The 24,807-nt window shown below is 45.7% G+C and overlaps 2 protein-coding genes across 4 annotated transcripts in view; one reads left to right on the forward strand and one right to left on the reverse strand.

The window, feature by feature from the left end:
• The window catches only part of NADK (NAD kinase), a 48,286-nt gene extending 37,270 nt beyond the window's left edge, over nt 1–11,016 (forward strand). Inside the window, exon 13 of the mRNA XM_032780051.2 lies at nt 9,163–11,016. Within this exon, the coding sequence (XP_032635942.1) occupies nt 9,163–9,173 (11 nt within the window). The 3' untranslated portion in view covers nt 9,174–11,016. The remainder of the gene's footprint in view (nt 1–9,162) is intronic.
• LOC116824636 (uncharacterized) lies at nt 1,653–24,637 on the reverse strand. 3 transcript variants are annotated; one of them, XM_032780059.2, is made up of 9 exons: nt 24,492–24,607; nt 23,339–23,435; nt 21,003–21,156; nt 14,459–14,604; nt 12,559–12,735; nt 11,605–11,721; nt 7,250–7,336; nt 3,252–3,399; nt 1,653–2,662 (listed from the first exon to the last, which is right to left on the reverse strand). In XM_032780059.2, exons 1-9 carry the CDS (start codon nt 24,509–24,511, stop codon nt 2,631–2,633), a joined length of 978 nt encoding a protein of 325 aa, XP_032635950.1. In that variant the 5' UTR covers nt 24,512–24,607; the 3' UTR covers nt 1,653–2,630. The 3 variants fall into 3 exon arrangements, with proteins under 3 accessions (XP_032635950.1, XP_074916361.1, XP_074916360.1); XM_075060260.1 differs by lacking the exon at nt 11,605–11,721 and having other exon boundaries at nt 24,492–24,637; XM_075060259.1 differs by lacking the exon at nt 7,250–7,336 and having other exon boundaries at nt 24,492–24,637.
• Nucleotides 24,638–24,807: the final 170 nt, after the last annotated feature.

Consider the following 24,807-nt stretch of genomic DNA (forward strand, 5'->3'; position numbering starts at 1 on the left):
TGGTCCTTGCTCAAGCAGAGCTCACATTGACCTTGATAGGAGATCTGCCTGAGCAAGGACTGTTGAGCCAAGTCCCTTTGGGTCTTTTTCTGAAGAAAAATTAGAGTTTAAAACCAGGGAAACGGAAATAAATACTACCAAGAACTTTGAAAGATGGGCTGGGGAAGTCAGCATGTTGAGCAATTGCTCTAGATATCTGTGGTTAGAAATAGTTCTGAGGAAAGAGCCATAGGTCAGATGATCATACCAAAAAAAAAACCAAAACAAAAAACCTATCTTCCTTCTATTGTGTGCACTTACAATTTTCATGGGTGTGAACTATTAGCCTCTTCGAATCCAATTAAGGGGAACTTTGAGTGCTGATGATAGGGGCTGGGTTGACAGTTTGAATGAAGTCTTCAGCCAGCTTTACTCAGTAACAGCTGACATAGGGCAATTTTGAACCCGTGACCTGAAGGTGAGAAAGGCGCTACAACCCTAAATCCATGCTGCCCAAGGTAGAGCTTGTTGATAGATGTAGTCCCGTTAGATTCTGTATAAAATAGCTGGGATTCATTTGTTGGGAATAAATGATCCCATTCTTGTCATACCAATGCTTTTGTATTCTGATTACTGCTGGAGTAAGGCTGGATTTTCAGCTTGAGAGCTGGATTCAACTCTTGTCTTAGTCATTGGTGAAAGTGATTTTGTCTGTCTCACCCTAGAATGTAATGATTCAATCTGCTCAAGAGTGGCCTAGGATTGGAATATCTGGGACATGATGGAAAGTGTTGCAGGTCAGGCTTGGAGGACACTGGCAGAGCCGGTGAGATTAATGTTCGTGTGTAGTCACAGCTGTGTTACTTCTAGTTATAAAACTTTCTGCTATCACCTTGTTAGGAGGAGGATGTGAGAGAGGAATAGTAAACAACAACGACATATTCACAAGGTGTCCATTTTTTTAAACTGAAATAACATTTTGGCAGAGCTAAGCTGTGCAGCTGAAGTATTGTGACTACCGTACAGTGTCTATTGAGGAGAGAGCCAGGGCAAGTTTGCTTATTTCAAAAAATGTACTGAGCAAATTTATTGGCTTTCTGCATTTCTGCAACCATTTATAAAAGTGAAAACATTTTATCTTAGTGAAGCGAAGCCAGTGTATTTGTCCAATGGCTTAGGGCAGAGACCACTGATAGAACTCCCTTGTTTGCTCCTGGTGCTGTGTGACCTCAGACAAATCATTTAGAATCATAGAATATCAGGGTTGGAAGGGACCTCAGGAGGTCATCTAGTCCAACCCCCTACTCAAAGCATGACCAAGAACTGAATTCACAACCTTGGGTGTAGCAAGCCAATGCTCAAACCACTGAGCTATCCCTCTTCAGCTGTGAAGTGGATTTAGTTCCACCTCACAGGAGTACAGAGAGAATTAATTTTTCAAATGCTTTGAGAGCCTCTGATGTAAGGAACGATACATAAAAATGCAAAATATATATTACACTAGCTACTTACTCTCAGCACTTAATCCATGATTTCTAATATCAACCGCCCAACTGAATCTCTGCCCACAACACAAAAACTGCAATTGTAGCTCCAATCCATAGTCCATATGATGGATTCCTCTGCAAATTACCAAGCTGACAACCTTAGAAAACACACTTTCCACTCCCAAACTGTGTTTACGCTTTATTGAAAAATACAAAGCCGGTAACAAAAGCTTCCAATAAATAAAATATCAAACTTTTTTATAGTATTAAAGGCTTAATGTAACCATCAATCTCAGTTATGAAATGGCACATTAGACACTCACACAGTCAGTTTTAGTTTTGCAAACGAATTTTTAGTTGGATTTAAAAAAAATATTCCAATGTAAGAAGACGACAGTTGAGGAGCAAGAGGCCTACCCATGCTGTTATGGTACAAGCAATTGTACAGCCATATCAGAAGCCAGGAGATGTGTAATAATCATAGAAACGTCTTAGTAATTTTTTTTTTTTAAAAGAAACATCTGCAGTAGTGCAACAGAGGATATGCACAGTAGTGATACTGGGGACAGTGCCACACACCACACTGGGAAACTATGGCAGGCCAATCCACTCTTATGCCTCATTGCTCAGTCAGAAAACCTGTGTCTCGGTTGTGTATGTGAGAGCCAGAAGACAGCAGTCTGCTGCTCTGCTTTTAAACTCTGCAATTAATCTCCACTATGGTGGTAAATTAATAAAACCTCCACTCATGTGCACATCTTATTGGCCTTTGGTCACAAAGTGGTAGTCGTTGCAGCAATGTGAAATAAAATGCAAGATGTGCTATCCTGTCGGCAGGAGCAATGGTGGAATGGAAGGGGTGGCATTAGTCTGGAAAGCAGAGAGGGCTCTGGAATCAGCTGCACAGCCACAACTGCTTGGACACATGGACCTGAGAAAGCACAATGCAAACTACGGAATGTGTAGAGACCAAACCGTGAAATGAGAGGACCAAAGAAGCAAGGTGTTTGAATTCCACTGGTTGGGATGAGTTTTCTGAATAAACCCCCAGTGAAATGGACCCTGTCGTCTCATGCTTTTTAGGCAGGGTGAGGGATGTGATCCTTCCCGCTGTGGTTTCACTCTATAAGAGCACCAAATGGGACCGAACAGGGTTGCTGCCCCTCAGGAGTCAATCCTTCCATAGGAAGAAAACACTGGAGGAGAAACGGAAGGTCATTGTCAGAGCCACCTTCTAGTATTGCCATAGAAAAGATGTAAGAGAGGGGTCAGGTGGTTAAGCACAAGAGTGGGCCATGGAAATATGCAAGTTCAAATCCCAACAGTGCCAATTGTTCTGGTAAGTCCCTTCAATCTGTGCCTCTGTTCTTCCAGCTGTTAAGCTGGCCTTTTTGAGGTGCTGTGAGGCTCAGCAGGTTTGGAAAGCACTATGAAGACAAAAAGTGCCTGTTTCTGTAGTCTAGATGCATGAATAAAATCTTACATAAAGCTATTCTCCAGGCAGGTGCCCACTGCAGCCTAGGCTAAGACACAACTTTGACTGACATTACTTTTATGGAGGGAGCATGTGTCACTCACTGCCCTGAAGGAACTGAGGAACCTGTGGCCAGGTCAGAAAATTTAGAGGTTACAGAAGCATCTGCTGTAGTTAAGGGTCTATTGTCATAAAACTGTCAGTTGTTCCAAATCTCGTTTCCTGCCTGACAAATTCCCTGCTTGATTGTGGCTGAAATGCTATAGACTGCAGTCTTCTTGCACTGGTCAGTTTATACTCTAAATACTCACTTCTCTCTCTCAGCCCCTGTCCAAAGCTGTGATAGATATGGAGCAGTGCCCAGAACAGAACAGATTTTATTGTGACGGAGATGCAAGAGCCAATGATGACAGCAGCTTCCAGGGCGTAGGAAAGTTCCTGGCCCCAGTGTCTTATCACCTGGGGAAAAAAGGAGAGAGACCGAACAATCAGCACTTGCATTGACAGAAACCTGCTGCCACAGAACGTAATAAGCCATCAATCTGCCAAAACAGGGAAATGAAGAGGCAGTGGTGGATGCCAAGGAGGGAGCTGCATTTATGACATGTGCTTGGGTTTCTTCTTCTGGTTGTGTTGGTTACACAATGATTTCCTAGTCCAACCCCACGAGATCACAAAAACTACCCCAACTAGCAGCTTATTAGTAGTCTTTGAAGAATGACTAGAGTTAATGGGCTATGGAGACTGCTTTTTGCTACAGCAGTGATCCCTGTAGAACAGGGCGGAGGAATGTTGATAGGAAATTTGTCATGTTGCTTCCTGTGCAGTACCTGTTCTGTAAATAGGCAGTGCTTCAGCCTCCACGGCTAACACTACTGCACCTTTTACTGGTACTATATTAAGGAGAAACAAACATTTCCCTTTCTTCAATTTCTGCTGCACCCATCTTATTCAGGCCCCTGTACATTCCAGCCTGGAGTTCTGTTCCCTGCCCTCGACGTGTCCTTTAATGCCAACACATTCCTCCACTTACCTCTTAGTTCTTGCCTTGTTCCAGCCTGATCCCATCACATACAGCCATACACTGGTCTGATACAGAATGGCAACCAAACTGCGTTATGCCTGGTACTCATAGTGTTATTAAAGCTATGTGAAAACAAACACTCTTCCTAAACTGAAAGATTAGCCAGATCAGGCACAAGACACCCAGGGACCCTCTCTTCCACTTACCTCTCTTCATTGAGGGTTTGGGGACAAAGCTGATTTTACATGGCTTTCACTGCACTGATCTTGCCATGAATAGTAAGGACGCTCTCTTTATGACTCTCCTAGTAGCCTGACAGATCTTTCTCTAGCCTTGCAGGTTTTTATTAGTATCTGTCTACGTAAATAGCCTATTTCAGGAATCACTTTCCATTTCTAGCTTGTGTTTCTCCAGTGCTTCTACTTAAACTGGCAATGGGGGTCTTCCAACCATTGCCTATGAAATGGTTCCATGCACAGTAGCCCCTGCCGCCTTTCTTAATAGTTCTAAGTAGGTTAATGCTGGATACTGCTTTGATCACACACCGAATCCCAAAACGCTAAAATCTCTGGTTCCTACACAACTCATTTTCTTATTCACCTTTCCTTTACTTGTTTGCCAAAAGCTGGGAATGGGTGACAGGGGATGGATCACTTGATGGTTACCTGTCCTGTTCATTCCTTCTGGGGCACCTGGCATTGAACACTATCGGAAGACAGGATACTGGGCTAGATGGACCTTTGGTGTGACCCAGTGTGGCTGTTCTTATGTTCTTATTATAGCATCCCAACACGTCATCCCAAATCCTTGCTTGGGCAGGGCCCTGCTGTGAATTGTTCAAGCAGAAACATTCCTTATCTCATTAGCTAATCTGGCTCTTACGTTGCAGACTCAATAATGACTTAGCAGAAAAGTCTAAATAGTGCAAGAATCACAAAGTCCAATCCTGCACCCTCTGCCATGCTTTCCTTCAACAAACTTTGTCTGTAGCATCCAAGGTTAGGCACTTACAAAGCCGCATGTGGGTATAGTTGGATTTTTGTTTGTGTTATAACAAGCTTTCTCTCTCCTCCTCCTCTTCACTCCTCCCCCCCCCCCCCCAGCTTTGTTTGCCATGAGGATTTCTGATTTTGAGTGAAATTCTGTCACTGTCTTGTTTGAATGGGCCTGGAGTACAGAGTGAGGGCAAAGTGGTTATTTTCAATTAAAAATGACTTTTTTTTTTTAATCAAGCTGTGCAGCTGTCCCAGTTGGGGGCTGTAAGCTACTCAGCTCTCATGCTGCGCAGGACTGGGCATGTTAATACCAGGAGAGACCTCTACAAAAATTGAGGAATGCAGGAGGTGGTATTAGAGATGCTGGTGCACTCTTCCCTTTGAGTCTGAACTGAATTAGTGCCCCAGCATGGTGCTAAGGGTTGCCCAGCTGAGATGTACAAGCAAGATTCTGACCAAATTCCAACTTAGGTGATTCAATTCTGTGTACAAAAATTGCGTGGTAATTTCAGTTGGTTATGCTGCATTCTTCACTTTCTGTTCTAAACTGTTATGGGGGGTGAGGGGGGTGTTGGTGGCTGCATTTCAGTGGTGAACTGTTTGCTAGTAGGGATTTCCTAGAGTCAAAGAGAGGCTTAATTCATTGATGTTTGTAAAGCATTTTGAGGTCTTCAGATGGAAGGTGCTAGAGACGGGCAGAATTATTTTGAGGTAACTTTCCTAGCTGGAGACTTATTTCTTAACGGCTTTCCCCAGTGGGCTGTCTTGCTAAGAGAGGATTGTTACAGCTTGAGCATGGCAACGCAGAAATGCAAGTGGATTTGACTCTCCCTGAGCTGTTGTGTCACTCATGTATCAGGAGTGAAGCTGCCCAGATGCGAGAACTGACATGGAATAAAATCCTTCATTTTTGATTCTCTGAAAATGACTTTGCTACAGAAATTAAAACTCTCCATTCAGAATCTCAAACCTGCCTTTCCTGGGAAGTCTCCTGCGCCAAGCTCCCAGGAAGTGTGCTGAAGTTTGCCTGGGACCATCTGATCCTGGGGCTGCTAAAGCAACTATCTCTGTTTAATGAATAATACATTCAGAAATTAAATAATTTACATACATGGCCAGGGCCTCTGTTCGAGCTCCCCAGTGCTCAGGTGCTGCCAATTCCTCCTCGAGGAGGATGGATTATTTTGACCAAAGGAAACTCCCTCCCAGCTGACTTTGTTCTTGTTGGGCTGTTATTTAAGTGCGGGCATGGTGCTTTTCACTCCTGGAGAAGCGTGAATTATTCTGCTGACCCTGTGGCTGTCAGAAGCCTGGGATTGATCCTGGGGTTCACTGAGGCATGGCTGCAAGAAGTAATAGCACAGGAATGTGTCCAGAAAGCTCAGGGGTCTGGTGGGAGTGTTCAGAACTGCCACATGGGCGACTTGGGTTACATCCCTGTCTCTCTGGCTCAGAACCAAAGCGAAGGGGCTTGGCCAGCAGCGACCCCTCAGGCCGGTGTGAAAAACATGAACTCCTCTTAGTATTCAGGCCCTTCCGACGTGCAGTAAGCTGTTTTGCACTTCCCCATGCTCATCCTCTACCTCCTCTCTCCTGGTGCAAATGGTGCAGATGGGGCAGCTTAGTGATAAGCACCTTGGCACTGCAGTTTGCTGTGTCTATGCTGTCTTAGCTGTGTCTGGAAGAAAGGGTGGTGGTTGCGCTGCTACAGAAATCTTCAGCACATTCTGACCCTGAGGGCCTGCAGCTGGTCAAGAAGCTGCTTGTATGCAAAGAGACTTCTTGGGGGAGGAAGGGTGGTGTTATCAAGAGCTGCATATATTGTGTTAGGGGAATTCTGCCTCTTTTCTTGATGCTGTGGCCATGGGAGAGACTTCCAGTGCCGCTTCCTGTATGCAATCAACTCAAGAGCAACTTAACACTGGGTGTGTTTTCTCCAGCTAGCTGATAAACATTACGGGCCTTATTCTGAATGGTACAGCATGCCTGCAGCTCTCAATTATTTCAGTGGGAGCTCTGGCTACATATACAACTCCTGTTGCCTCTTACAGGAGTTGGACTGTGCATGTCTGGGGGTAGAGCTTTGTCACAAGTAGGGTGACCAGATGTCCTGATTTTATAGGGACAGTCCTGATTTTGGGGTCTTTTTCTTATATAGGCTCCTATTACCCCCTACCCCCGTCCCAATTTTTCACATTTGCTGTCTGGTCACCCTCGTCACAAGGACCCAACAATATGTAAAAATTTGTCCTCAGACTTATTTTAGATCAACAAACACTTGATGAGTTACCATGTAGAGCAGGTAGATGAGATTAGCCACTTCTGGTATGTTCTGACTCACAAAAATCCAGACCAGAGGTTTTAGCTCTTTTAAAATCTGTAACATAAAATTGGATACAAGCAGCTTTAAAACTGGATGCTGGAGACTTTGAAGAGGCATATGGCTGGTCCCAACCTGTGGTTTAACTCAGCTCTAGGAGTCCCCTCCTGCCCCTAGTTCAGGGCTGCACCTTAGCAGGAATGGGCATATGCCTTAATTGTCCCCTCACCTCCACCCAACATCAGACCATCTAGATTAATTAAGACTTGTGCACAAAACCAGCCAGAGTGAGAGGGGCTCAGATTTCACTGCTGCACCCCTAGGGGCAAGTCTCAGTTGTTGCCCTCTAGTCTCTGCTCACCTTCCTCACCACACACTGACACTGATGGAGGCTCTGTTTTGAGAGGGAACAGGGACTGGTGTGACCGGAGATAGTGCCAGGTTTACAATGGTGCCAGTGGCTCCATGGATCCAGGCCCATGCTCAGAAGGAGCCCTGGCTTACTCCACTTGCACTGCGCCCTGAGACACGCTAGCTCCCCCCACCCACCAGTTGCTCCTCTTGGCCTGTCTGCCAGCTGGTAGAGGGTTCCTCTAGGACCCCTGCTCCTCTCTGCCCCTGGCAGGACCCCACTGCACCTCTGGCTCCAGGCCTGTGGGACCCCGACTGTCTCCCCAGAGCTGAGCTGCCTGGGACTGGTGTAGATGCCAGGTCAGTCTCAGCCTGGGGGGACGGAGAGTGTGTGTGGGGGGTCTTGGCTGCGCCCCTCCAGGCAAGTGGGTCTTGAGAGAGCCTGGCTGGGGCAGGCCTTGGCCTGGCTGATGGCACCAGTCCTAAAGGGATAGAGCAATTCCCAGCCCTGGCTATGCTGCTGGCTCAGCCCAGCAGACAGTCACCTCCCAGCAGGGATGGTGAGTGCAGCCGGGAGGCAGGGTGTGGGGGAGTGGGTCTCCTAGGAGTCTGGAAGGGGGGCGTGATGGGCTGTGAGGGGGCAGGGAAGATTGTGTGTTGGGGCAATAGGGAGTGGGGGTTCTGTGAGGGATGCTGGACAGTTGTGGTGGGGCTGTGGGCAAGGGAGTGCTGGGCAGGGGTGGTGGTGTGCAGGGTACTGTGCATTTCTGGGGAAGGCCTGGGGGGGGTGTTGAGCATAGTGGGTCTGGGGGGGGTTCTGTTCATAGGGAGTTGGGGGGTGTTGGGTGGGGGCTCTGTGGCATGGGCCCACCCCCTGATGCGAAGGGGCATGCTGCCATCACAGGGCCACTATGCATCTGGCAACTACCAGTTTGTAAATAGTGCCCTCGCACTGGGCTGGGTGGAGTGGGGCCACCCCTGCCATGCCATGCCCCTGGCTGGCCCCTCGGTCTGAGGACTGACCTCCCCATGCCATGCTCCACTGCCTTAATGGGGGCCCACAAATATGTTTGGCATCATGCCCACAAAAGGTTAATCATTACAGCCCTGATCAGAAATGAAGCATATTTGCCCGGCTGTATGGGCAAAGTGTCGACCCCACTCTACTGTCTGGTTTGAGCCAGTCTACTCACCCTCTACTGCCCTGAACTTCAGTTCATTCAGCCTTGTAAAGCTCCCTGTGGGGATGACAGCTTGTTTAAATGGAGACGCCACCAGCTTTTCACTAGAGGACAATTCCCTTGAAGCTGGTGTTTGCTTAACATGCCTCAAAATCATTCTCTCCTCTCTTTCTGGTACACCCTGAGCTGCTCTAAACACATTAATATTTACCTAGCTTGCAGACTGCAAAGTGCAGGGTGTGTACAATCTTTTTCTTCCTGGAGGGAAAGAAAGTCCCTGAAGACTAAATCCAGGGAGTTGAGAGTGGCAAAAAAGTCTAACTTGGACAAGTGTTTTCTCTCTCTGCTCAGGCCCTGGGTAAGAGGAAGGATGCAATGCACATCACACCTGCGTGAGCCTCTCTACCCAGGACTGGCGTCTGGTCCTCCTCAACTGGAACAGTAGGTCTGACCAAGGAGAGAAGAAAGTGCTGAGTCAGAGAGGACCCACGCACCTGCCTGGAATAACTGTCCCCATAGGATTTACCACGTTTGGACAGACCAGCCACAGGTCCATCAAGCCCAGGATCTTGCCTTCAGCAAGTGGTCAGTACCTGAAACTCTACAGCAAGGATTCAAAAGTCAGGGGTGCCAAACTCTTCCTGGGGATATGCCTGATTTGCTGTGGCCCCTACTGCTGGCCCTGTGTTCTCTCCCCTCTGCTGGGTGGTGCTGCGCTACGCTCCCTGCGCTGTCTCTGACAATAGCAATGAACGAGGGCTGTAGAAAGAGGATGGTGGAGACTGGGAAGCATAACAGGAAGGACAGAACTGGAAACAGCGAGAACAGAGAGACTAGAAAATGACAAGGGGGGGGAGAAAAAGAGATGGGGGTGGACAATAGACTAAACCATGGAACTAAAAAGAAATATTAGGAGAAGAAAAGGGAGATGAGATGAGAAAATAAGAGCAGGATAAAGGCCAAAACCTGGTGAGATGGGGGCAACTGTCAGTGCAGAAGTGGAGGCAGGGAGGTGTTTTGGAAGGGCTGGAGTGGAATTGAGATCCCATAGGTTCTAAAGAAGACCATGTTGTGTGGGACACTTCCAGGTTATTATTGTTAAAGCTTTTACACCTGTTGTAGATTCATGTGCCTCTGTGTTTCTGTCTCCACAACAACGTGAGAGCAGGTGTTTATCTATAACATCTTGCAGGCTGAGGGTTCCAAGCAAAGGAGCTGAGACCCACTGCTACAAAGGGAGGCGAGAGCTCTACATACTCTGCAGTGAGCTGATGTGTGAAGCTCATCCATGTGCGGATGGGGAGGGAGTCTCCTTCCTGACCCTGTCGCAATGAACCTATGCCCCAAAGCCAGAGACAGAATTGTGCCTCTACCTTGGAATGCAGAACTACAAGGATCTGACTGGGAAACATTCTAGCCCTTCTGAAATCCAGCCACCCTGTCTGTGACCCCTGCAGCAGTGTGCCGCAAGCTGGCAAGATGTAGCACTGAGATATTGCCCTTTTATTGCTCGAAATGTACCAGGTGTTTAGTTACACCATGAATACTGGCTCTCTCATTCCTGAGCAGTGCAAGGCTGTGTCTGTACTGGGGGACAATGGGGCTGGCGTTCAGCACTGTTACCCCTGCACTGCAGTCCCACCAGACGTAGCTGTAGTGTGGACAGAGCTCCGAGCAGGCTAAGAAGACAAACGGTCCACTAGAGCATTTGCTGTTACTAATGTACAGATACCCAGCCTTGCACTGCCTCCGTGTAGGGCCTGTGAGAGATTGTGTGCGTGTGTGTGTGTGTGTGTGTGTGAGAGGACAGAGCTTTCCATCTAATGCATGTATAAGGGAGTGACTACCCTGATGCTCGCACTCTCCTGGTGACTCAAAGAGGCCCAAGAGATTTCTGCAGGCCACTTGCTGAGGCCAAGTGGTTTCTGAGGATTGGCTGACAGGTGGAAAAACAAATTGGTGGCTGTGCACTTCCAGTCACTGAAAGTAATGCAATCTTGCTGCCTCTCCCACTTCCCCAGCTGTCTGTCTACAGGCATCTAATGGGGGTCAGAGATTTAACACTTTACAAAGGTATGTGGGGAGCTGCTAGTGGGAGTGCAGACAGGAGTCTCACTACCTGACTTCCCAGCCTCAACACTTAAAGGTGGCTTGTACTGTTCTTTCCCAGCAATAGGAGGAAGAGGCGACTACAACTGTTGCAACTAGGGTACAAGTGAGGGTTGATTTCATGTGACATATTACCTAGAAGGAAGTAGTATTGTAAAAGTCTCCTGTTTCTGGCTAGTTCTGTGTAGCTGGGCAAACAAACAAACCAACTGCAGGCATCCAGGAGCATATATTTAATATCAACTATAAAACTATCTTTCAGCTATTAAGAATTTCCATGAGTGTTGAATCCTTCACTGTGGTATCAGACAAACGGGGGTTAACCTACTTGTTTCTAATCCTGCACTCCTTACTTGAGCACCCAAAGATTTCAATGGAAGTTTTGTCTGAGTGAGATCAAATCCAAAATTTTAAATTCACAAACCCTTATTTTCAATCTTAATATAGTCATTTATGTTTAAACAGGGCCCTCTAATGCTTTTTTTCCTGTCTCCGCCCCAACCCTCCTCCCCCCGAGTATCCCTCCTGTCCTGCCAGGACCCCACCTCTGATTCAGCAGTACAGGAAGGGTAGAGTGGTAGTGACCTAATCATATGTGTTTGCAACCCAGATTGAGAACCCATCCTCCAAGGAGTTCACATCCCATTACAAAGTTCATGGAGTCACTCTGAGGTTCACACTCACCGCGATGATGCCCACGGTCACTTTCAGGCAAGCCCAGAAGACGCCAATTGCTAGGATGCTACTATGCAAGAGGGAGATTTTATGCAGACTCGTTAGCAGCAGAGCACAAAGGCAGAGCTGAGAAGTGAGAGGCAGAAGTTGAGTGAAATTGCAGTTTTTAAAGTGTGTATGCCCACAAACAGTGTCCAAAGAAATGGAACAAACTCTCAGCAACGACAGATGGGCAGAGTTTAAAAGGCAAGATTTCTCTCTCAGGAAAACATAGCCAGCACCAAACAGAGGAGACATAGGCATATACTATACCCTACCGCTGTATCAGCCCAGCAAAAGAACAGGGAGGGCAGATATATGTGTTCCCAGGTGAAAGTGTAAGTAGTAAAGTAGCTCAGGTATTGAAGTACAATCTCTCTCCAAACAGGCCTCTGTGGTTCACTTTACATAGCTGTAGTTTCATGTTGGTATCTTGACCTGATTGCTCTGCTAGGTCAAGTTGTTCTTCATCTGAATGTGATTCACTCATACCTCAGTGTCCTGTTCCCAAGTAGGTAGCAGATAGGACGCTACAGAAGCAGAAAGCTTGACTCTGTAAAGTTATTCTGCTATAACCCCTTTCCTATGTTAGAAAATTGAAACAGTCGAGTTTCAATACTTCAGGAAATCACTGGCCTTCTGGGAAAACTCACTTCCTAATGAGATTCTGCTTCTGTTTTGTCTGGCAGGACAATGAGAAAATATTTTCTAGGTCTATTTTTATGGGTTTTAGCCATTTTTCCCTATGAAGGGTACTTAGAGAGGTAAGCATTATTAGAAAAATTTTAGAAATGTTCACACAGTAAATCAATTGGTGAGACCCTGGGAGACCTGGCTTGCAGTTGCCTCTTATATACACTAGTCTAATTCCAAGTTTTCATCAATATTAGTGGGAAAGGGAAACAATGGAGAATGTATTAATACCTGCGCCTGAAGATCAAAGGTCAACATGGAAAAACAGAGGTTCAGCATAAAATACTGTGACTGGAGGCTTTCCAGAGCCCCGCCCACTCGGAAGGCCATCATACTTTGACTCTGAATGAGGATGATGGCGCAGATCACGTCAAAGGATCCAACCAAGAGGATCAGAATGAAGCGGGCCTGATGGGAAAGGAAAGCAAGAGAGTTATAATGGCACAGCTAGACTGACCACACTACAGTCAGGTTAATCTTCAACAAAAGGGAAAAAATGGGAACAACATTTAATATTCATTTTTTGTTGCCGAAAATCACTGGGACCAGGAACAAGGAAATTAGGTTGCATGCAAATGCAGAGGTTCTAACATAGTAGTTAACATCACGTAGGATGTACTGGTAGAATAGAAGCAGGCATTGCTTATGCCCTCATAAAGCTATAATTCTGGCCATTTGATGTAATGGATTACTAATTATGATGTTTAAGGTGCAACTCAGCAAATCACTACCTTCAGTGTGGGAGATTTATACCTTAAACTTTGCATTCCCTAACTTGGATATTCAAACATAATGTCATTGCAATGTTATGCTTGATTTTTATTTTACATATGAAAGAAATTGCTGTGGAGAACCAATATTTCTTTGTCCATGGCTGGCTTTGAGTACTTCATGGAAGTTACCAGGTAAGATATCTGATTGGCTGAGAATCTTTCCTATTGGTATCTATGGGAAAAGAAGTTTAATTTTAATACTATGATTGTTTCACGCTGAGTCTGAAACTTCTTTTTTGGCTGAGATCAATAGACATAGCTTTGTTTTCATCTCCTTCCTGGTTCTTGTTTACCGTACAGGCAGATAGCTGAGGCTTGTATGTTAAATTAATCAGCATTTCCTTGATACCTTTCCCCTGATGAGCCCCAAGATTCTGTTCACTGCCAATAAGAAACAATAACTGAATGAGCCATTGCTATGTAAACTGAGCAGGCCAATCCTACCTGCTTTCATTTTGTTAGCTTATTTTCTGCAGTGTTCCTCCCTGCTAGAGTTCATATTTCAGTGTCTGGAGCTAGGAATCTCTTTCTCATCCTGGAAGATAGCATGCAAATAAAGGGGAAGGACTACCTAGAAGGACAGTCTGGGTGTGACAGCTGTGTGAAGGATGCAGCTTAACTCCAAATCCTGCATCCCATTTGCTTATAACAAACACATACATAGGGCTTTGTCTACATGTCAAGGTACTGCGCTGCATGCCAGGGTGTGAATGTACAGCGCACTAGTTTGCCGCAGAGTAACATCCTGTGTGGACACTGCTACAGTGCAGTGAGGGTGGATTTGCTGTAAATTCATACCCTGGTTTGCAGTGCAGTAACCTGCTGCATAAATAAGCCACTAGAACAGAACTACAATCCACACCAACCATTTATTTTCCGATAGACACTGCAACTTCCAGCATAGCAAGATTATTGCTTTTCCCACTGAACATAATGGTAGGAACATTTGGGCTGGTGGCTAGGGGCTCAGGAGGCCTGGGTTCAATTCCTAGCTCAGACTTTCTGTGTTGGGTACTGGCACAGAGTAGGTGAAGTGAGTTGCCTATCTGTAACATGAAGATAGTAGTTCCCTACTTCAGAGGGAGTGTGGTGAGGTAAAATCCATTGAGGTTTGTGCTGCACTCAGATACTCCCATGATGAAAACCACAAAAGTACTTGAACAGAGAGAAAGAAATTTGCCATCTCAGATAATCAAATTTCCACACCTTCTATAAGACCATTGTAATCTCTATGGAATAAGATGCCTGTCTTTCCCCATGTCAGCTGTCCTACCACATTCACAGGATGCTTTACTTCCCTAAGATCTTCAAAGTCAGTATTTAGGGAAAAGCAAAGAGAATGAAACTGAGATGCTGACCAGGACGTTTGGCTTTTGTTCAGCAGAGACAACTGTGAAGTTGACAATGGATCGAAACATCACCAGCAAGATGGAGAGAACGAAGACAATGAGCTCTTGGCGATTCTCCTGCAGGATCCCTCTGGTTACATAGTATACGCAGAACACTGAGAAGGAGAAAGACAGGTCAGTGACCCAGGAAGGAGAACACACAAGGGGCATATGTTCTTGACACCTGATGCAGATGACTCAATGTGTTTAACACACAACATATGAGATCCATTTTTTGGCTTCCCTTTCATACTCCATCTGGAAAATATTACCCTATCAACTCCCTCAACCAATAAGCAGCTTCTATGAAATAGTATTTGATTAGTATTTTGTGTGTGTGTTAAAGAAAAGCAAGGGAAATCATTTAACCTTCATAGTGGAAGGAATTAATGAGAAAGCAATAATTCTATGGCTGGTAAGGAATTAACCACACACGCTCATACACACACGTCTACAGCACTGCTCAATGGGCTAAGCGGATTATGGGATAGCTCTGAAGCCTTACTGAATGGACTATTGCTAAAGGTAGACAAATAGATTTGACAAGTCTGATGTCAACTTCTACGCTGGGTTGAAACATTAGGGTACATCTACACTAACAACTGTACACGTCTGTGTGCATGATTGTGTCATAAATAATCCCCTATTGTTCACAGAAGCAAGTGTCTGAAGTAATAGAGGACAAATAAGCTAGTTTATACCTAGGGTTGCCAACCCTTCAAGATTGTCCTGGAGTCTCTAGGAATTAAAGATTAATCTTTAATGAAAGATTATGTCATGTGATGAAACCTCCAGGAATACATCCAACCAAACTGGCAACCCTACTTATACCTGAGGGAGTGGGTAAGTACATGCCTCAAGCTGTGGTATAGCCTTGTACCTGTGCCAGTCTGTAGTGTGGCTGGGGTAAGGAATGTATCAGGCCCCAAATTTCAATAGTCCTCTACCCCCATTCCCAAAATGCACTGAACCCTTTTCCTCCTGACCCATACCCATGATTCACAGCCCATGAAATGGAACAAGGAGACTGTCTGGTACTGTCATACAGCACACATTTTTCTGTCTCAGATCCCCCCCACACCCCCACGTTCAGAAATATCCCCAGTCCCAAGGACACAGGGGAGGGGTGGGGAAAATGCAGTTAGTGATATGTGCTGACACAAAGCACTATAGTTTTCAATGCAGCAGAATTCTACCATGCAGAAAATGGGTAGATATATGTCTTTATGGTTTAGTTCACATGCTGAAAACTAACTGAAGCACGGTTCCAGTAACAATGCAGGCAATGATGGCACCTGCCGTCCACACTCCCAAACCCTGGCCAGTTTCAAGTGTAGTAGGGCTTCGTGCTCTATTACAGCTGCTAACTGCAGTTAGCACAGCTGACAATGAACAGTTAAAAAAAGAATGGCTTCATCCCCCACCCCCCAAGCAAATATTGATAGGTCCTTAGGAGAGATGGAGTGCTCACGGAAATTGAAATTTGTAAACAAATGTGACTAGTGAAGACAAAAGCGTTGCATTATGACTGCATTCCACAGCACAAACACAACCCTGCAGTGTTAGCCCAGTGGAGGTGCCCTGTTATAATGGTCTGTAATATGTGAATTGTCACAGGAAAAAATGGATAATGACCTTCTGCTACAGGGGAACAAAATCCTCACAGTGCATGCCAGTGTTCCCTCACATGCTTTCCCAGCAGCTGTGCCTGGTGCAAAGGTGTCCCTTCACACAAGCACAGGCAGATGTCATCTTCTGTTTCCACGCTGTGTGAAGAGGTGGGCACAAGTGGCATTCCTGATTTCCCTTGTCCACTGGGAACCAGGACCGATGTGCATGTAGCTGGGATCTGGCTTCCTGTGAAGAATTTGTAAGCCAGACCTGTTCTGAGCCCTCTTGGGATGGAATCACTCCCCTTTGCACAGCAGGCAGTGATTATACATAGAACCTCAGTATTACCAGCACCAGAGTTACAAACTGGCCAGTCACCCACACGCCTCATTTGGAACTGGAAGCATGCAATCAGGCAGTAGCAGAAAACAAACAACAAACAAAAAAAGCAAATAGTGTACTGTGTTAAATGTAAACTACTGAAAAAAAATAAAGGGAAAGTTTAAACAAAAAGGTTTGGCAAGATAAGGAAACTGGTTCTGTGCTTGTCATTTAAATTAAGATGGTTAAAAGCGGCATTTTTCTTCTACGTAGTAAAGTGTGAAAGCTGTCTTAAGTCAATGTTCACTTGTAAACTTTCGAAAGAATAACCATAACGTTTTACTGAGAGTTACTAACATTTCCGAGTTACAAGCAACCTCTATTCCTGAGGTGTTCATAACTCCAAGATTCTAATATATGATGTTTGCCACATTGGCATCCAGAAGGATGTACAGGCAGTGCCAGCTGAGATTTCAGTCTACCAAATATGCACTCCATGACCATTCTGCAGCTGCTGGGCTTGTAACTGAATTCCCTTTTTCCAGAGTCAGTGATGTTGGGGAACGGTTTCATAAACCACAGTAGGAGTGGGTATGCAGAGTCCCCCAAGATAACAGTTGGCCCAGACACACCATACAAAACAATATTGTTTCTAGGGAATTAATCCTGATCTCCTGAGGATCCTAGTGCCTGAATCCCCGCTCTTCACACCACTGCCTGCTGCCACTGACATAGCATGTGAGGCATGTGCTGAGTGGGGTGTGAGGTGGGGGGAGCAGTAATAAGCACTGTGAGGGTGGGTTCGCTCTCCAACCCTTCCCTCCAGGCCTCCCCTAATGTGCTGGCTGCTCCTGCCGCACCTGCCAGCGGAGAGGTGCTGGTTCCTCCTCCTCGGTAAGTAGCAAGGATGCAGGGATGTTCTCATCCCAGTTTGAAAACCGATGTTATTGTAATCCCTAAAACAGATAAGAACCACCCTAGGAGAGATACTTGAGGATGGAATTGTGGTGAGGCACCCCAAAGAACACCAAGATTTTTAGTCAACAGCCATTGTTCATCTCTGCATCGCCTTCTGCCCAGACTGGAACAAAGGAACAAACCTTCCCCTTGGAAGAATGGGAATCAGTTCTCTGTTCACCTTGCTCCTCTGATCCCACTCTATTTCACTCATCTGCCTGCCCAACTATCCTTCCCTCCACATCGAGTGAGCAAATAATACTAGGATGTGAATGGGTCTGATTCTTTGGGACATGTGGATGGAACATCATTAAAGTTTCCCAGCTAATGTAACCATAATTTTACAGACACTTGTTCTTCCCTAGACAAACCACCCCAGGAAATGAACAATGGACTCTTCCTCTTTCACTCTTGTTGATGGTAAATGGCCACTAACAATAAGCAGCAAAACTGAAAAATTGGCCTTGTAAATTTTTGTTTGTGTGTTTCTTTATGTGAAAAGTTTTTGTCAAAAAGAAAAGTGGTTTCTGATTGATTTTTTTTTTATATTAGAAATTCAATTCTTGTCCACCGTGGAAGACTGTATAGTGACAGTAGAACTAATGAAACTACGCTATTGTGAAAGATGAAAGCTGGCCAATTAAGAGGGAAAGGGATTTTAATCAGACTCTTTAAAAAAAACTTATCAATTGTTAACACAGGTTAAATTCCAATGATTCATGCACAACTGAGAGAAAGGCCACCTTTGTTAGAGATTCAAGACATCTGGCCCTTCAATTAAGGTGAAGTGTGAGAGCTCGCTGTTCACATGTCTGAACCCTCTAAGAGGTCCTCCAGCAAAATCAGGAAGAACAAATATGATGTGTCTGATCTTAATTTAAAAAAAAAAAAAAAAAAAAAAAGGGCAGGAGACTGTTTTTGGAAGAAAAAAAAAATCTAGCCAGTGGATTTTACAGATATTTGCTGACAGCTGAGAGGACTCGAGGAATCCTGGGTTACCTTCCAGCCTCTGAAAGGGAGTGTGCTCTAGTGGGGATAGACTCTTCTGTCCATTTCCCACCCAAGCTTGGCCTCTTCTGCCCCATCTCCTCCAACCTGTCCCTGTTCCAGACCTGTCTCTTCCTCACCTTTTGGTTCCTGGTCCCGGTCCCATTCTCCTATTACCTCAACCAGCTAATGTGTTAAAACTGCAATTTGGCTTATCTACGTTGAATCTTAAGTAATGTGTTAAAGTCCTATTAGGTCACCTAAGTTAACATAGACCTCTTTTTCCTGTTGTAAACATGATGGTAGAGATGCATACATAGATTTCTTGTCTCCACCTACTGGCTGGAGAGTAGAAAACTTAAACTCAAACTCTTCATCTTTTTCTGAAGACTCAGGCCACGTCTAGACTACGCGCCGTATCGGCGCGTTAAAATCGATTGCTCGGGGATCGATATATTGCATCTAATCTAGATGGGAAATATCGATCCCTGAGCATGCTTATATCGATTCCGGAACTCCACCAATCCCAACGGAGTTCCGGAATCGACATGGCGAGCCGCGGACATCGATCCCGCGCGGTGAGGACGCGTGAGTAAATCGATTTTAGATATTCGACTTCAGCTACATTATTCACATAGCTGAAATTGCATATTTAAAATCGATTTTACCCCGTAGTGTAGACCAGCCCTCAGACTCTATCACTAACAGAGGCAGGATGCTGGTTTGGCTGGACTAGTGTCCCAAATTCTATCTTGTACTGACGATTCCTGTGTGAAAAGCTGCTAATCACAGCAGAGTTGTCTATAATGAATTAATGTGTTTGTGCGTGAGACAGAGAATATGCAACATCATCAACAGCCTTCATTGTGTTTTGGTGACAACACCAAAGCCAGCTGGAAGAAATTGCTTACACCCAGCGTGAAGGCTAGCTGCCCTTCTCAGTCTCCAGGCATGATTCTCACACAAATGAGCAGCTCTTCCTAGGCTTATGTTGGCCAGCTAGTAGCCAAAACCTGCTAGTACCACATTCCAGGGCCTCCTCACACACCTTTGTTTTACTGATTTTCAAATGAAGCTTTGTTTGGTTTAATCAGGGAGGATCCCAAAAGGTGAGGTATGGTTTCTACTGAAGTTATGGTAATTGGAAATATTTTATCTATGGGGCTCTATGGATTTCATGCTTCCTAAAGGGCAGCAATTTAAACTAAAAAGGGCCTGAAGAATGAGGTGGTCATTTCACTTTATTAAAATGCATTTGCTGAAACAAGAACTTTTCAAGAGTTGGCACAGAGGGATGCTCTGTACTTTCTGATGTTTAAGAACCAAACTGCCTCTGCTTGTTTTCCTGCAGTGAAAGAAGGCACTTTTGGAACCAGATATCACTCAAAGGAGAGCAGGGATGATCAGAGGTACTGCGTACATCGACCTGCCCAAATTCTGTGATGGGTTAGAGCACAAGAAATTTAAACCGGAGCTGACAGGTGCACTCTGGCACAGATGAGGACTTGGTCTAGTAAAATGATAGTTGTCCAAACCCAAAATCATTGGTACGGTTGCCGAATGGGAAACTACTACACTAAAACCAAATAATAATAGAAGCGTCAAAACAGTTCTAAGACAAAACATTCTAAAACCAGAGTATTTATTTTATGCTATTCAGAGAACTGCTTTCTACATGACACTCAATCTATTGTCAATCTTCCTTCTACAATAACACCAAAAACAACTGCCACAGACGTATCTATCACAGAGGTGGGAAAACTACGGCCCATGGGCGACACCCGGCCTGCAGGACCCTCCTGCCCGGCCCCTGAGTTCCTGGCCTGGGAGGCTACCCCCATCCTCTCCCCTGCTGTTCCCCCTCCCCCACAGCCTCAGCTTGCTCTGCTGCTAGCGCAACACTCTGGGCAGCAGGGCTGTGAGCTTCTGGGGCAGCGCAGCTGCAGAGCCTGGCCTGACCTAGTGCTCTGTGCTGCATGGTGGTGATGATGTGGCTGGCTCCAGCCAGGCAGCATGGCTGTAGCGCCGCCAGCCACCAGTGCTCCAGGTAGCACGGTAAGGGGACAGGGAGCGAGGGGGTTGGATAGAGGGCAGGGGAGTTTGGGCGGTGATTGGGGGTGGGGGTGTGGATAGGGGTCAGGGCAGCCAGGGGGTGGCAGGCTGGGTTCCCTGGGGGGCAGCAACCTGGGTTCCCAGGGGGGAAGCAGGCTGGAATCCCGGGGTGAGGGGCAGCAGGGAGGACCAGACGGGCCCAAGGTCACACAGAGTCTGGCAGTGCTAGGATAGAACCCAGGAGTTCTGGCTCCCCGAAGGGTTGAATGGGACAGGAGTCCCGGGGCGGGGGGGGGGGGGTGGGGAGATAAGGGTGGGGGCCAGGCCATGACCCCCTCCCTTAACCGGCCCTCCATACAATTTCCAAAACCTGATGCAGCCCTCAGGCCAAAAAGTTTGCCCACCCCGATCTAGCATGTGCACTCCTCAACTAGCGTAATGTTGCTTCTGCAGTATTGAGGTTCAATGTATATATTATATCACCTAGAACAATATCCGAAATCTGAGTGTCCTTCACCAAATTAGTAAATATGAATCAGTGCATCTATTTTTAAAGTGCAGAAACTGGTCATTTCTCATTTCTTACCAACTCCAATTAACTGTATAAGAGAAATGGTGAAATCTTCATGAGTCTGTTGAAAGAGGGTCTCTGTGGTTAGTCCTATTACACTCAATAGAGAGAGGATAGTTACACAGAAGTAGATCTTGACAGGAGAGGATAATTCTGACCAAGGTTTTATCTGAAATGAGAAAATATTTAAACTCAGGCATCTCTTTAAAATCAGAACATTAACACTCCTAAAAAATGCATTACACTAAATTACTTAAATGATACTTTTTTAAATACAGGGCATTACTTACAAAGGTGAAGGGAAACTCTATAGAATGGAAGAAATTACTCCAAAACTATGGAGGATCCGAGAGGGGCAGTTTGTTGTATAGTAGTTCCTATCCCTAGACTTGATCATTAATTTTCAAGTTTATCCAGAGGGGCCAAATTCTGCTCTTAGTAGCCCTGAACAGAAGGCTAGAATGCTGTAATCCTCCACCCTCTGAAATCAAGGGTTTTGACCCATACAAATACACTTACTAAAACATGCTGAGTGATTCCCCCCATCAACACACACACAAAAAAGTGTTTTTAGCTATAGAACTTTTGTTAGAAAATTAACTGAACCCTTCAGATTCCTCAGCAGTGTCCAGAGAATGTAAATGAGCCATATTTTCCCTTTTCCCCAGGGCAGCCAAAACCTCAGACCCAGCTGAGTTACTGAGAAACTATGCTATATTGATACAACGCTCTTCATTTTTCTGTGCCATTGGCAACAGGAAAAAGACTTTGTTATCAGGCACATAGAGCGGATGAGTCAGCTGAAGGCAGGGTTTAGCAGAACATCATTGTTGCCACACAGCTTCATTTTGTAACTACCCCCTACTGATGACAATAAAAGATTATTACATATTAGTTGATAGAATAAATACAACCCTATCATATGCAATCTTCCCCATGTACAATAGCTATTGTACAGATCAGTAACATTTCTCCATTAAAATATTAGGATTTATTCACCCAGACCCCCGCAATGCAGGAAACCACATAAGCACATGCTTAAAATCACACTATTCAGGAAAGCATGTAAGCATGTGTAAGTCTCACTCACATCAATGAGACTTCAGCACATACTTAAAATTAAGCATGTACCTAAGTACTTTGGCAATACACTGACCACAGTGGGTATGTCTATACGGGGATAAAAAACCTGCAGCTGACTTGGGTCGGCTAATTTGGGTTTGCAGGGTTTGGATTCCGGAGGTGAAAAATTCCTGTGTAGATGTTTGGGATCAGGATCTGGGGCCCTGCAAAGGTGGAGAGTCCCAGAGCTTGGGCACCAGCCCAAGCTCAAATGTCTCCATTGCAATTTTTAGCCCTGTGGCCTGAGTCAGGTGACCTGGGCCAGCTTCAGCCATGCTGTGGAGCTTTTATCTCCATCTAGACATGCTCATTAGCATTAAATAATAGAATCTGCTTTACAGTGGGTTTATAAATAATAATGGATTTCACTTTACAGATCACAGCAACAGCAAATACAAAAACCTCACAGCATAAATACTCTGCCAGTTATGAACGCAAGTAATTAGTTAAAAATTTCCCATGAGACCACATATAAAGTAACCATTTGTGTCTATTGTCTTCTGGATTTTTATAACAAAAGCTATGCAGGCATACTTAATACCGTTCAAGCTGTTCAAATTATTGGACTGTGGCATTTTTGGTACTTTGATTTTGGGCTTTGGACTGATAACATGGACATTATTTTCAACACTCCCTACCATTTACTGTTCTGTTTTTTCTTTTTTTAAGGGAGCAATTCCAGATCAAATCTGGTTCATTTTCTAATTTTTTCCCCATTTGCTTCTTTTAAAATTCCAGTAGGAAGAAGTCTTAAACACACATTCTCTTGCTGTGCTTGCAACCCAATGTTGTACAAGTACACAACTCTGAAACTAACTAGAAATTAAAGAGGGAGTGACTAGTTATTTTTATTACAGAGCATTAATAATTCCTTCCTTTTTAATAATCTAAGACGTTTTTGTGACATATGAAAGGCAATGTGTGGGTTTTTAAAAATGTGATTTTAACTGGATAGTGGGGCACTAAAGATTATACCATTCTGTGCATTTTAGATCTGCATTTTCACGCTGCCCATTCTTCTAACAATGATTTATATCTGCATGTCAATCTTTAAAGAGCTAAACATGCTGCTAACATGTCTACCCCATTTGACATTTTGGAGAGCCAAAGTATTACATCTTACAGATGGTTTGGAAGAGATTTTCCTTGAAGGGTTATGGACCCTTTTCTGCTGTAAAATTATTAAAATAACATATTCTAAATCAAGATTACATAGTTCAAGTACTTACAGGGCCACAGGGAGTAGGAATAAGTTCTTGATGCCTTGGTGTTAAATTTGGCAGTGGAAGGTCTGCAGTCTCATTAGGTGGAGGAAAAAGAGGATCCCTTAAATAATAATAAAAAAGAGTGGAACTAAGATATGTTTTATTAAAACATTCTGCAGGATGGAAAGATAGGTGTACAACCATCTCAAAGCATTTAGTAAACATGGGCTTACAACCTCCTCATGAGGTTGCCATGCTGTATCTATTTAAAAGATGTAGCTGCAGATGTTCAGTTGCCATCTCTCCCAATTTTTCCAGGGTGGACCAGTTTTAGCAAGCGGATGCCATTGGAGGTATGCACCACAGCATGACATCTTCGTGTAACACGTGAGGTCAGGGTGCATTTGTGCTGCTGCATCATGGCACCTTCCTGATGCAACATCCTCTGGCACATTCTGGCTTGGCCTGAGGTTGGGGCAGTAGCGATGTGTTACGGGAAAGGCTGGATGTGATGCTGGATAGTGCGCTGATGTGACAGAGCAGTGTAGTGACACAATGCTCTTGTTATTTATTTAGCATGTGTGCAGTCGTCTAGCCAAGCAATGGTGTCTTCAGTGGCATGATGCAGTTCTTCTAGGCCACCGTGGGACCTAGTCAGCAGGCAGTCATCGACAATGTGCGTCATCGTCTGCGTTGCCTCTGTGATGTCATGGGAAGTGTGATGATGCAATGATGTCACTGGTAAGTGCAGTCCTCCAATGATGTCACAGGGCAGTGCGTCTGTGACGTTGCCATGCAGAGCTGCAGGACGTCTCCATGACGTCACTGGCCCGTGTGGTGAAGCAAATGACTGGAATGAACTCACAGGACAGTGCAGTGAGTCGATGATGTCATCCCCCTCCCCCGAGGGGCAGTAACGGGCTGTTCCATCTCCCCCTCCCCACAGCTGTATGGGCCAGGCGGCCTGTTCACAGGCGGACCGAAGTGAGGACTTATGGCGTGCGGCGCAGCGAGCCCTTCCTGCACTCCGGGCTGGACTCTACCAACCAGCGACAGGTAGAGGGGGAGGCTGATCTCATCCTGCCCCCCCGCCCCCCAAGGGAACAACGGGAGGGGGGTGTCCCCGACTTCCCTCCTAACGGGTCCCCGCTAGGACCAGGCCCCGCCCCTCTCCTACCTGTTGTCTAGCGGCTCCATGGCAGCGCCAACGCACCGCCCCTCGCGCCGGTAACGGTGGCTACATGGCTGGAGCTGCCCGGCTTGCCATGCGGGTCCGTCGCGCACTTCCGGGAGGGGCCGGGCAACCGGGCATACGTCACTTCCCCGCCCGCCCGCTCCCCGTAGTTGGGCTGGCTCTGAGTTTTCTTCTCCCTTCTACATACGTGTGGAGAGGGGCGGACTCCCCCCTCTCCACGCACAGCTGGAGAGGGGCGCCTGGAAGCTGAATGCCCCACAGCTGGGGAGGGTCCCCTGGAGGCTGAACCTGCCCCCCC

Source organism: Chelonoidis abingdonii, chromosome 23, assembly GCF_003597395.2.
Source record: "Chelonoidis abingdonii isolate Lonesome George chromosome 23, CheloAbing_2.0, whole genome shotgun sequence".
Taxonomy (NCBI): domain Eukaryota; kingdom Metazoa; phylum Chordata; order Testudines; family Testudinidae; genus Chelonoidis; species Chelonoidis abingdonii.